The 12,883-nt window shown below is 34.0% G+C and overlaps 1 protein-coding gene across 2 annotated transcripts in view; it reads right to left on the reverse strand.

The window, feature by feature from the left end:
* EPM2A (EPM2A glucan phosphatase, laforin) overlaps positions 1 to 12,883 on the reverse strand; it is a 94,496-nt gene that overhangs the window by 51,053 nt on the left and 30,560 nt on the right. For both annotated transcript variants that reach the window (XM_063096857.1, XM_063096858.1), the window contains exon 2: positions 5,647 to 5,821. In XM_063096857.1, the coding sequence (XP_062952927.1) occupies positions 5,647 to 5,821 (175 nt within the window). The remainder of the gene's footprint in view (positions 1 to 5,646; positions 5,822 to 12,883) is intronic.

Below are 12,883 nucleotides of genomic sequence, written 5' to 3' on the forward strand. Positions count from 1 at the left end.
AAAGAGAGAGAGAGAGAGAGAGTCCAGTAGGAAAAGCTGGGAATCAACTGGAATTATACTACAGAATCCTAACAGACTCAGAAACTGGTATCACCAGGTACCTGGATGTGAGTGAAAGAAATAACCGGTTGAAAGTCTAAGAAGCAGCCAGGGAGTTGGGACGAAAAAAAAAAAAAAAAACCAGCAGCAGCCAGATGCCCAGATTCATTTTTTCACTTTCCTCAGCTGGGAAACTTTACCTCCCTAATCCTGACAAAAGACTGAAGTTTTATTCTCTGAGAAAAGTGGAAGAGGTCTCTGTACTGAGGGATGCCACACTGAAAAGAATTAATTCAAGAAATTAATTATTCAAAAAGAAATAATTTAAGAAATTTACTTTCAAAGAAGTACCTGAGTTTGCAGAATTAAAAAGTTTTCTGCACTGAGAGGTTAGCAAAATGGATAAAATAGATCCATGCCAAGATATATCATCATGAAATTTCATAATATTGAAAAGGAAAGGATTCTATAGGCTTCTACAAAGGTAAAAAACAAACAAACAAACAAACAAAAAACATTTGAACATAAAGGATCAGGAGCCATAATGGCTTTGACTTCTCAGTAGCAACCCTAGAAGCTGTAAGTTCTTTAAAGGACATTTAGACATTGGCAAACAGGGATGTTAAAAAGCAGTTACACGGGCATACAAATATATATGTGAAATACTGCTCTCCTGATAATTACGGTAGAACTCTATTGGGAAGTTGAACACTAGGAGGGATCTCACTGAGGTTTGTGGGAGAAGGAGTGGAAAAGAGCTAAAACTTCATATTTCACGGTATAAAATCAATAGATGATACCAAACCTAAAACCAAAAAGTAGCAATATAATCATATTATATTTACCATTTACCTGAAGTAAGTAGCAAATAACCAGCTTAAAGAGGTGAAAGTGGTTGCCTGTGGAAAGACAAAATTGGGGGAGGTGAGGTGGGGAGAGGAGAAGCAGGCAGATTTCTTTTTTCATAATAAAACTTGTAGATCTACTAAATTCTTCAAACGTGTGAGTATACCTTGGCTAAAATTAGAAACTTAAGATGTACCACATAAAACCCTCTAAATACAGCCACACTGTGTAATTGTGCTAATTTCTATAAAAGTATTTCTAGTTCCTTTACCGAGACAGAATGCTTATCAGCTTATCCCTGAATATGAATATTGTAAGGTACCATAATGCTCTCTTCTACAGGACATGTTCTCTAGGTTGCCATATGTCCTGGTGTGCCTTGTAGAGTCTTATGTTACACCTGTTACCCAGGCTAATTATTAAAAATACCTCCTTTTACTCTCAGAAGTATCCCAGTTGGACAAAATTACTTGGTCACCCTAATATTGCTCTTATATCTATGTACCTTTTGCACTTGCTAGTCTCTTTACCGTGACTTCCCTTTCTTGAATGTCCTGCTGGGAAAACATCCTTCACATTTCTGTCCTTATTCTACTTCCTCATAAAGATTTCCTTGAATTAAAGTCTTCTGTTCCTGATCACACTGGATACACGACTTCCTCACTGCAATGATCTCACTGCGTCGCAGCGGTTTATGTGCTGGACTTCTACTAGAGCACGAGTGCTTGGACAGCAGGGATTACTGTCCCTCCATCTTTAATTGTCCAGCACTCAACACAGGACTACACAGAGTAATCCACACAGTTCTTACTGAATGAATAAGTTTACCATAAATATGCTCGAATTTTATATAATTTTAAATTATATAAAATTTAATTGTTAGATACTTGTATTCTTGAAAGTTTTACCATTATGAAGGATACTGACGATTTGATTCTGATATGATTTATCCAAAGCATAAAAAAATTCCAGGCATAATTCCCTTCTTATATTTAAACCAAAGGGCGATAGTCTGTGATTACAAATTCTTCAGTAAATTTGAATCCTTCTATCATTACATATTCTCAAACATATACCCTACCATTCATGTCTCTATTTCAGCAGCTAAGATAAATTCACAATTTATCTTAGCATTAAACATAGTCAGATGAACATGGCAAGCAGATAACAATTAGATGTTTTCAATTAAATAATGAAATTTGTTAATGTATTTTCAATTCTTTTCTTTTAAACTGAATACACATTTTTATCTTGTCCAATTTCAAGTGAGGATGAACTGTGGCTGATACTTTTAAGGGGATTCAGACTAAAATAACTGAAGGTACACAAAAATATTCCTTTTTTATTCTAAACTAGTGTCTTTGTTGGACTAATCACAGCAGTTCTTAAACTTTTATGCACATAAGAATCACACAGAGATGTTGAAAAATAAAAATTCCTAGGACTTGGTGGGGACCATAAATCTGCATTTTTTAAAATCACACCTCCCAATTGATTTTTATTTTGAAAAATCACCCTACCCAGTAGATTTCCATGCAGGTGGCTTTGAGCCTAAACTGTGAGAAACACTAGAAGGATTCCTTGAAAGTGAATATACGGCACCAGATCCACTATACACAATCGTTATTTAGCACCAAGTTTCTAGTTACATTCATGGTGAGATACACAGAGAAACAAAGAATTCTTGTTTGGTCTAAAACTGATGAGTCTGAGATTTTATCCCATTTATATGTGTATATAGGTACGTGTGTTTGCATATATAAATATATATATATATATTATACATTACATATTACATATACGAGGGTACTTCAAAAAGTTCATGGAAAGATTCGTATTATGTTACAATTCCATTTTTCCATGAATTTTTTGAAAGTTTATACCCAGGTATAAGTACATATATGTTTCATATATAAAAATAAATATTTACATCTTCCATGGATAATAATAGGTTTAATCACCTGAGAATTCAGTAGAATAGAGACTTGAATATAAAGCTAAGTTGCTTTAAAGAAAATGAAGAAATGTAATCTTTCTTGCATAGTCGAGCACATGAACTATGATTCCTTCTCACCTGTCATACAGCTTTGACACTGCATGTGAAGCTGAAGAAATACCTTCTTTAAAAATTAAAACATCTCCTTGGGGGATCAAAGGCTGTCAGAGTGAGAACTGTACCCCACAACAGGTCCTCCTTGTCTTTTCACTTGAGGTGGGGTGAAGGGAGTGCCCAGACAGATTCTCTGCTGAGGGAGACATAACCTGCCCACGCATGCACAGCTTGCAGCCAACACTCTCACAGGTATAGCAGCCAGTTTTCCAGAGGAAACTCATGCCACCCACATATAATCAACCTAGTCTTTCAATATAATACTCATGAACAACTAAGAATCACCAGTTATTGAAAAAACTAATCACACAAAAGAGAAAGATAAAAATAAATAAAGAACAACTGATTCAGGAAGAAACAAGATAGTTCCAGAAAGAGAAGAGAACTTTAAAATAATTCTCATTAGTATTCCTAAGAAAGATTCAAGAATATATTCATTTATAAACCAGAACAAACTAATACACCCAAAGGGAATAAAAGAATAAGTTAGAGTCTATGAAAATTAAGAATACAATGACCAAAACTAAGAAAAAACAATCAGCTTAATTGGGGGAAAAAAATGAAGAGTTCTGCCGAAATGTAAAATAATAAAACCAGGAAGTGAAAACACAAAAGAAAAGTTAAAAATAGGGTATAAATCCAATGGGTCCAACATCTATCTTAGTGTCTTTAATGACACAGAGCAAAGACAATAAAGGGGTAGAAACAATCAAATAGTAGAAGAAAATCCCTAGAGACCAACACATGACTCTTCAGATAAAAGGGCTGAGCAAGTATGATTCATGATAAAAGAAAAATAGCCCATAAACATCCTCATTAAACATCAGAACATCCCAACAGAAGCTCTTTCTCATTCTTTTCTCTGGATCTTCTGCTTCTCCTTGGCTTCCAAATTGTGCAGACCCAAGGGCTCCATATTTTTGCTTCTTCTCTTTGTCTCTTCTATATTTCACTCATTTGCTAAATGGTCTCATCTAGACTCATCAATTTGAATGTTATCTATATATTGATAACCCTCAATTTTATATCTCCATTTCCAACCTCTCCCCAAATCTCTCGACATCAAATGAATTTCCTTTCTGTAATCTAACAGATATTTCAAATATACGACTAAAATAGAACTTTTATCTCAAATTTTACTCTGAACTGCTCATCCCCTAGTCTTCCCCATCTCAGCAAGCAGCAACACCATTAATTCCATTGCTCAGGCTGTAAAACCACAAGTTACGCTTCACTCCTCTCTGCCTCATACCATGCACCCAGTCCATCAGGAAGGCCAACATCTAACATGCATTTGTAAGAAAGGTGTGTTCAAGAAAAACATTAATTCCCTAACACTATGATGAAGTTGCATTTTTTCTCTCTCTTATGCTTTATAATTCCGTTTGTATTAATTATGTCTCTAATTCAAAGCAATATATTTTTTGAGAACATGAGAATTCATCTCTTCGTCTATGGTACAAACACTGCAAATTTAACCATAAATAACACTCACATAATATTTTAAATGTTGAAGATTGGTTTTAAATTTTAAATCCTCAAAGAATGAAAGACATTTATATATATACTAAATTGAACGTTAATTCTAGGGTTGGCCAGTTAGCTCAGTTGGTTAGAGCACAGTGCCACCAAGGTCAAGGGTTCAATTCCTCATACTGGCCAGCCACAAAAAATAAATAAATAAAATAAGAATAAAAATTGTATAAACCTTGAAAATGTAAAAGTAATGAAAAACAGGAGTTAGTAGGTGGAAGTAGATGTAGAAGAAAATACAGGAGCAAAAATATCTCTGCTCTTACAAACTAGGAAATCCAGAGGCACTGTCAAAAATTGATGAGTCAGAAAATAGGATTTTTATGAAGGTAAATAACAATAGAACTTTTTTAAATGTCTGGGATTGAAGTGGGGAGAGAGGACAAGTACAAGAGAAGTAAAATTTTTATGTGTAACAAAGTGGAATCAATAGCTGTGTTTAAATTGATACTTTAACAAGTAAAGTATACACATATTATTTAAGATTTGGATTTAACCTCCAGAAAAACTAGCCATAAAGTGGTTAAAATAATCACATCTGATAAGCGGAAATGGAGGACAGTGTAATGAGCCTTACTTTTCATTTAGCATCCTCTCTGTGTTTCAATTTTTATTAAGCGTATATTTCTGGTATAATAATTACATAAATGAATTAAAATATTAATAAATAACAAAGCAAATGATTACACCCAATCTTTTTTTATGTCAGATTTTGAGACCTGTTTATTTTGATAAAATTTTATAAGGAGGTGTCAATTTTTGTTCCATTGTTAATCAATAGCATACAGAATACAAATACTGATCTAGGATATATTAGTGCAGTTTTTATTTTTAATCCACTTTATCAGTACAGAGATTGGCTAACTCCTATCTGATCAAAATATGTTGATGCCAGGGTATGTATTTAATAAAATAATTCTATGAAAAAGAGTCCTTCACATCTAGAACCAGAAAAGCTCACACACTGATTCACTGTCATTTATCTCCTCAAAGCACTGCAGACCCACAGACCTCCCTCCAAAGGGAGACACTGCAGTTTTGAACACAGTAAATATTTCCATTGTCCTAATGCTACCTCTTGTCCTACTTCTATGTTATAAACATGGTGCTATTTTTACCTTGAATAATGCATGGCGTGATGGCCTGCAATATTAAAATAGAAGTCTGTTGTGTGCTTCATCTCATTGGTGTGCCCAGTGGCCTCAATCCAGTGTCCTATTGGGAGACAATAAACACCATCCACCAAGTTGTTTTCATTATAAGTACAGCAACGGTCATGGTGAGGCCCATTGCCTAGAACAAGAAAAAAATGACAGAGAAATTACGTTAGTGTTTTGCTTAAACAGCCTCAAAGTGGCTGATGCAAAATTAATATTAAGATGAAAATAAACACATAGCTGCTTAATCTACACATTTTGGTATGAGCAAAAATAGACTAGAGTGATAGAGAGATAGTAAGAATTTGTGAAGAGTCACTTATGAAAATCTCAGGGTTCTATGCTCCCTTTGAGTACATAAGTTATAAGAAAGTATTTTCACTCTTTTGGAACTTCACGGTACCTCTCAGTGCCTGAAGAGCCCTTTGTGAACCATTTTGCAATCTGATAAGCTGCTGAAAAAGGTTTTTAAAAGCATTAATGCCCCTGTATTATTTGCTTTTATCTTTCTGGTGTACAAATTTATTGCTAAAATTAGTACTAAAGTTCTTTAGCATCAGCTCAAACAATAAATGCAAAAATATAAATGCATTAATAAGTAATAAAACAAATGATCACAAAAAATTTAGTTTGCAGGTAAAACAGTGGTTATTATTTTCAGATAAGACAACTAAGTCTCACAGAGATTAACTAGCTTACTCAAGGTCACAGAGCTAATAAGTGCAGAGCTCTTAGTCTCTCACCTCATAAGCACCTGATACCTTCATGCTGCTCTTTGCTTACAAAGAAAAAATCTCGAAAGTAGCCAGAGAAAAATAACCACTTAGAAGAAAAATAATGCTAATGTCAGCAGATTTCTCATCAGAAGTTATGGAGGCCAGAAGAAGTGGCATATTTTTTAAGTGCCGGAAATAAAGAACTGTCAACCAAGAATCTTATACCCAGTGAATAAATCCTTCAGGAATAAAGGAAAAATAAAGACATGCTTAATTAAGAAAAGCTAAGAGAATTTTTGACATTTAAACTATCTTTAAATAATGGCTAACAGAAGATATCTAAACAGAAATGAAATCTTTGAACATCAGGAAGAAAGAACATGGTAACAAAAATATGAATAAATGTGACAGATTTTCCTTCTCCTCTTGAGTTTTTATGCAAAGTCTGATGTGGTTCTATATGTATGTAAAGAAGATTTTTAAAGCAATTACATTGTAAATATGGAAGGGCAAAGGGATTTTTAAAAAAGGTAAGTTTTCTACAATTCATTTAAGCCATCAAAAGGATAACAGTCAACTGTGATGTTAGGTATATGAGGGGTCTTCAAAAATTTCCTGGATTCATACTCTCTTAATTCCATTTTTCCCTGAATGTTTTGAAGTACCCTAGTATGTCATGAAGGTAAGTCAAATGAAATTCTAAAAAATGTCCTACTATGAACCACACATGCCATATAAAGACAGAAAAAGGAAACAGAGAAAATAACCAGAAACAAAAAATAAAAAGGCAAATTTAAGACTTAACATATAAATAATTACATTAAATATAAACAGTTTAAATACACCAGTTAAAATATAGACATCAGCAGAATGGATTTTTGAAGCAAATAAACCAAGTATTTGCTACCTAGAAGAAACTCTTTTTAGATTATATAGGCAGGTGAGATGTAGAAGTATAGAAAAAGATATATCATGCAAACAATCGAAAGAAAGCAGGAGAGGTTATATTAATATCATATAAAGTAGACTTCAGAGCAAAGAAAATTACTAGAGAGACAGAGGGAAATTACATGATGTGAAAAGTATGAACCTACTAAGAAGACAGAAATTTTGAATCTGTATATACTAAACAACAGAGCTGCAAAATATGAGAAGCAAAAACTGAGAGAACTAAAAGGGGAAAGACAAATCCAGAATTATAGTTGGAGACCTCAACACCTCACTCTAAATAATTAATAGAACAACTAGACAGAAAATTAGCAAGAATATAAAATAACTCAACACCATCAACCAGCAGTATCCAATCGAAATTTATAGAACACACCACCCAACAATAGCAGAAAGCACATGTTCAGGTGTACACAGAACATATACCAAGATACACCATATCCTGGACCATAAAACCACCTCAAAACTTTAGAAGAATTAAATCATACAAAATGTGTGTTCTGACCTCAATAGAATAAAACTAGAAATCAGTAATACAGAGATAATAGGAAAATATTAAAATATTTGGAAACTAAACAACATATTTCTAAATAACCTATGGATTAATGAGGAACTTTCAAAGGAAATAAAAAATACATTTAAATGAATAAAAATTACAACATATCAAAATTTGTAGGACACACCTAAACAGTGGTGAGAGAAAAATTTATAACAATAAATGCATACAGTAGAAAAGAGAAAAAGTTTCCAATTGATAATCTAAGCTCCCACATCAAGAAATTATAAAAAGAGCAAAATAAACCCAAATCAAGCAGAAGAAAGGAAATAATAAAGATAAGAATGGAAATTAATAAAAGTGAAAACAGAAAAACAATAGAGAAAAATCAATGGAACAAAGTTCTTGTTTGCCAAGAAGATCAATTAAATTGGCAAACCTCTAGTAAGACTGACAAAGAAAAGAGAGAGAAGGCACAAGTTACCAAAAAAGAATCAAATACGGAATACTGCTATAGATCCCGCAGACATGAAAATTATAAGAGAATACTATAAACAAAAATATACAGATAAATTTGACAACTTAGGTGAAATGTTCCAACTCTTCAAAAAACAAATATTACCACAACTCATCTAATAAGAAATAGATAATTTGAATATCCTTATAATTGTTAAGAATATTGAATATATAATTCTAGAAGTCTCGAAAAAAATCTTTAGGCCCAAATATTCTCACTGGGCAGCTAAAGTTGCAAGTACCATACAACTCAATTGTACTCCTGGCATTTATCCCAGAAAAAATGAAACTTACATTCACATAAAAACCTGTGCATGAATGTTTATAGAAGCTTTATTCATGACAGCCAAAACCCAGAAACAACTGAGATGTTATTCAATGGTAAATGGTTAAACAAACAGTAGTACAACCATGAGGTTATTATTCAGCCAGAAAAAGGAATAAACTATTGATACATGCAACAACCTGGATGAATCTCCAAAGAATCATGCTGAGAGAAAATATGCCAATCCCCAAAAGTTACAAGCTGTATGATTCCATTTACACAGCATTCTTGATATGAAAAAGTATAGAAATAAACAGATTAGTGGTTGCCAGGTGTTAAGGGGGAAGGAGAAGTGAAGTGGATATCACTATAAAGGTATAAGAGATTCTTGTGGTGATGATGAAAATGTTCTGTATCTTGACTATATCAATAAAAATATCTGGTTGTAATATTGTACTATAGTTTTGCAAGATGTTAATCATTAAGGAAAACTGGATAGAAGGTATACAGAATCTTCCCATATTATTTCTTGCAACTGCATGTAAATCTAAAATTATCTCAAAATAAAAAGATTTATTTTTAAAAAAATCTTTTTTTCCCCAAAAACACTGGAAAATGTTTAGGTTCCCAATTCATTATCTGTCCCAGAGGACTGGCCTATGAGTACAGTATATAACATACTGCTTACTACCACAGTAATCAGTTATGCTTAGCAATTTATTTAAGTGTTCTAAATCTCACCTCCTTATAAAAGAGTCATTCGGCTATGTTATGTCAATAGTTAAACACGCACATTTTTGGCAGGGGTAGGGGGAAGACAGAAGTGAATTTTCTGTCCAAATTTGGACCTGGCCATTGCCAGTTATTTATTAGCATTCATTTAAAATAAATTAATATATAAACAGCTAACTAAATTGAGATAAACTAATCTGTATTATTGGCAGAAAAGTAGAAAAAGATTGATCTAATTAACAAAAACATCTATTTCCTCAGAGAAGATTTGGCCATCATTGCTATTTGCTCATCAAGATAAGTTCGGTCAATTAAAACAAAGTAAGCAAATATGAAGGAGTAAGAGGCCTGCTTTCTGGCACTCCAAATAAAGCCACAGAAGTAAGAGACCTCAGAATTTAAAAATCAGAGATAACTCATTATTTTAAATAGTTCTATGAGTTTGAAAATTCAGGTTAAAATAAGTTTACTTTTTATAAAATCAGAAGTTTTAAAATTATATTGGATAAGCAATATCTATTCGATAAAATGTCTAAGCATCATTCATGGTATTTTTCATTTTATCCTCTTTAGAGTTTAATTATAGTTTTTATTTCTGGAACATGAGTATAAAATCTAAACCTAATACATTAATCTCTAATTTTAGCTACTAATTCACCCAAATCTGATGTCTCTTATGCCCCATCTGTTACTACCTCAGAAGCTTTTAGTGCATAAAGTTGCACCCACATGGCATAGTCATTAAAAACTCTTTGGTATTTTTGCATTCTGTTTTAATGGCAAAACACACTCAAAAAAATCATTTTATTCAACCAACTGCCTCTTTGAGATGGTGAATCCTGTTCCAGTTGAGCACTTTCATAAATTGCAAAACACAAAGGTGGAAAATAGCTAAGTTTGGGGGTAGTGATGGAGATAGCTGAACCATCCTTCATAATGAAATAGAAGTCTGAGGTACAATTAGGGCAGGAGGGGATGAAGAAAAGGGTATGACGAGTGACAAGGAGAAGGAAAGATGAGACACAGAAAGAGAAGACAGTAGGTCCAGCTAGGAAACTACATAAAGTAAGACGGATAGTCAAAAGGCCCTGATCAAAGAGTAGTTAAGAGCAAGCATTTTAATATTTAATTTGAAGTTGTTTGTACTTCTGTAAATTTCTTCTCTCCTCCTCCTCCCCAACTGTCGGCATAATCTACTACATTCACACAGATTTCTAGTGTGGAAAGAGAGGCTTTACTCAAGGATTCCCAGGCCAAGAGGCAAGTGAATGTCTGTGAATACCTGAAAGAGAGCATCTGTCCCCCCAGGTGCTAAGCAGTGATCCCACCCAGCCTCAGAGCGCTGCATAAGGCTTCCTCCAGCCAGAAGGCAAGCTCATGTCCATACGTACTGGGGAGCACAGCCTCTGGCCCTGTGTCTTAGTCAGTTTTCTGTTGCCTATAACAGAATACCTGAATCTGGGTAACTTACAAAGAAACAGAATTTATCTCTTACAGTTTTGGGTATCGGGAAGACCAAGTTCAAGGGGGTAGGTACATCTGGTGAGAGTTTTCTTACTGTTGGGGACTCTATGAAGAGTCCCAAGGTGGCACAGGGCATCACATGGCTAGAGGGCAAGAGAATGTCCATCTGCTCTCTTTCTCTCCTAATAAAGCCCCAAGTTTACTTCCATGATAACTCATTAATCCCATTAATCCATTAGCCCATTAATCCATGAATGGATTGATTTGTTCATGAGAACATAGCCCTCATGATTCAACCACCTCTTTAAGGCCCCACCTTTCAACTACCATAGTCAGATTTTCCACTCTCTTAATACTGTTACAATAGGGATTAAGTTTCAACATGAGATTTGGAGGAGACATTCAAACCACAGCACCTTGTCTGTACAGAGTGGCTGAGCAGTGACCCCAGAGAACTTACCCATTCTGAAAGCCCAAGCTGCAACCCTGACCAACTACAGATTTTAAACAGCAGTACTGCCCAGCCAGGGAATACAACTTGAAACTCTGCCCAGACAAAATCTAGCCACCAACTCTGTTTCACCAAACCACAGAACTCAGCATCAGTTCCACTTGACCTCAGAGTGGCCAAGTACAACTGAAAACGAGGTCTGCCTGCCTCTGTTTGCTACAATCTGCCCCACCCAGATCCCATGCTAGACCAAGTAGTAAAGATCTATTACCACCAAAGAACACCTACAAAGGCCAGAAGAAGTTTTCATTTCCTCATATGCAAAGACACCAATGCAAGGACACAAGAACTACAAACAATCAGGGAAATATGACACTACCAAAAGAAACAAATAAAGCTCCAGTAATAGACCCTGAAATGGAGATCTATATGCACTCAATATCAGAACACCTAAATGTATAAAGCAGTTATTAAGTGATAGACTTAATAGAGAGAGAGAGATTGGAATAATAGTAGGAGACTTCAATATCCCATTTTCAAGAATGGATGGATCACCTAGACATAAAATAAATAAGAAACATTGGAATTGAATTACACTATAAACCAAATGGACCTAACAAACATATACGGAACATTCCATTCAACAGCAACAGCACATTCTTCTCAAGTGTACGTGGTACTTTCTCCAGCATAGATCATATCTTAGGCCACAAAACATGTTTTCACAGATTTAAGAGAATTTAAATTACATCAAATATCTTTTCCAATCACCATGATATAAAATCAGAAATCAATAACAGGAGAAAACTTGGAAAATTCACAAGTATGTGGAAATTAAATAACATGCTCCTGAACAGCCATATGGCCAAAAAAGAAAGAAAAGGGAAAATCAAAAAATACCTTGAGACAAATGAAAATGGAAACACCACATCCCAAAACTTACAGAACACAGCAAAAGTAGTTCTAAGAGGAAAATTTATAGCAATAAATGCCTATATGAAAAATGAAGAAAGCTCTCAAATAAATAACCTAACATTACACCTAAAGGAACTAGCAAAAGAAGAAAAAACTAAGCCCAAAGTTAGCAGAAGGAAGAAAATTATAAATATCAGATTAGAAATAGAGACTGGAAAAACAACAGAAAAAATGAGGCAAAACTAAGAAAAGAAAACTACTTTTGAAAAGGTAAAGAAAATTGACAAACCCTTAGCTAGACTAAGAAAAAAAGAAGGATCAAATAAATAAAATCAGAAAAGAGGAGGCATCACACCTGATACAACAGAAATACAAAGAATCATAAGAAAACTACTATGAATAATTATAAAACAAATTAGAAAAAAGTAGATAAATTCCTAGATGCACACAACCTTCCAAGACTGAATTATGATTAAATAGACAATCTGAACAGACCAATAACAAGTAAAGAGATTGAGTCAGTAATAACAAGTCTGCTATCAAAGAAAAGCCCAGGACTTTATGACATCACTGCTTAATTCCACCAAATATTTAAAGAAAAATGAATATAAATCCTTTTCAAACTCCTCCAAAAAACTGACATGGAGGAAATACTTGAAAAATCATTTTACTAGGTCAGCATTACCCTGATACCA

The sequence above is a fragment of the Cynocephalus volans genome, chromosome 5 (genome assembly GCF_027409185.1).
Source record: "Cynocephalus volans isolate mCynVol1 chromosome 5, mCynVol1.pri, whole genome shotgun sequence".
In the NCBI taxonomy this organism is placed as follows: Eukaryota; Metazoa; Chordata; class Mammalia; order Dermoptera; family Cynocephalidae; genus Cynocephalus; species Cynocephalus volans.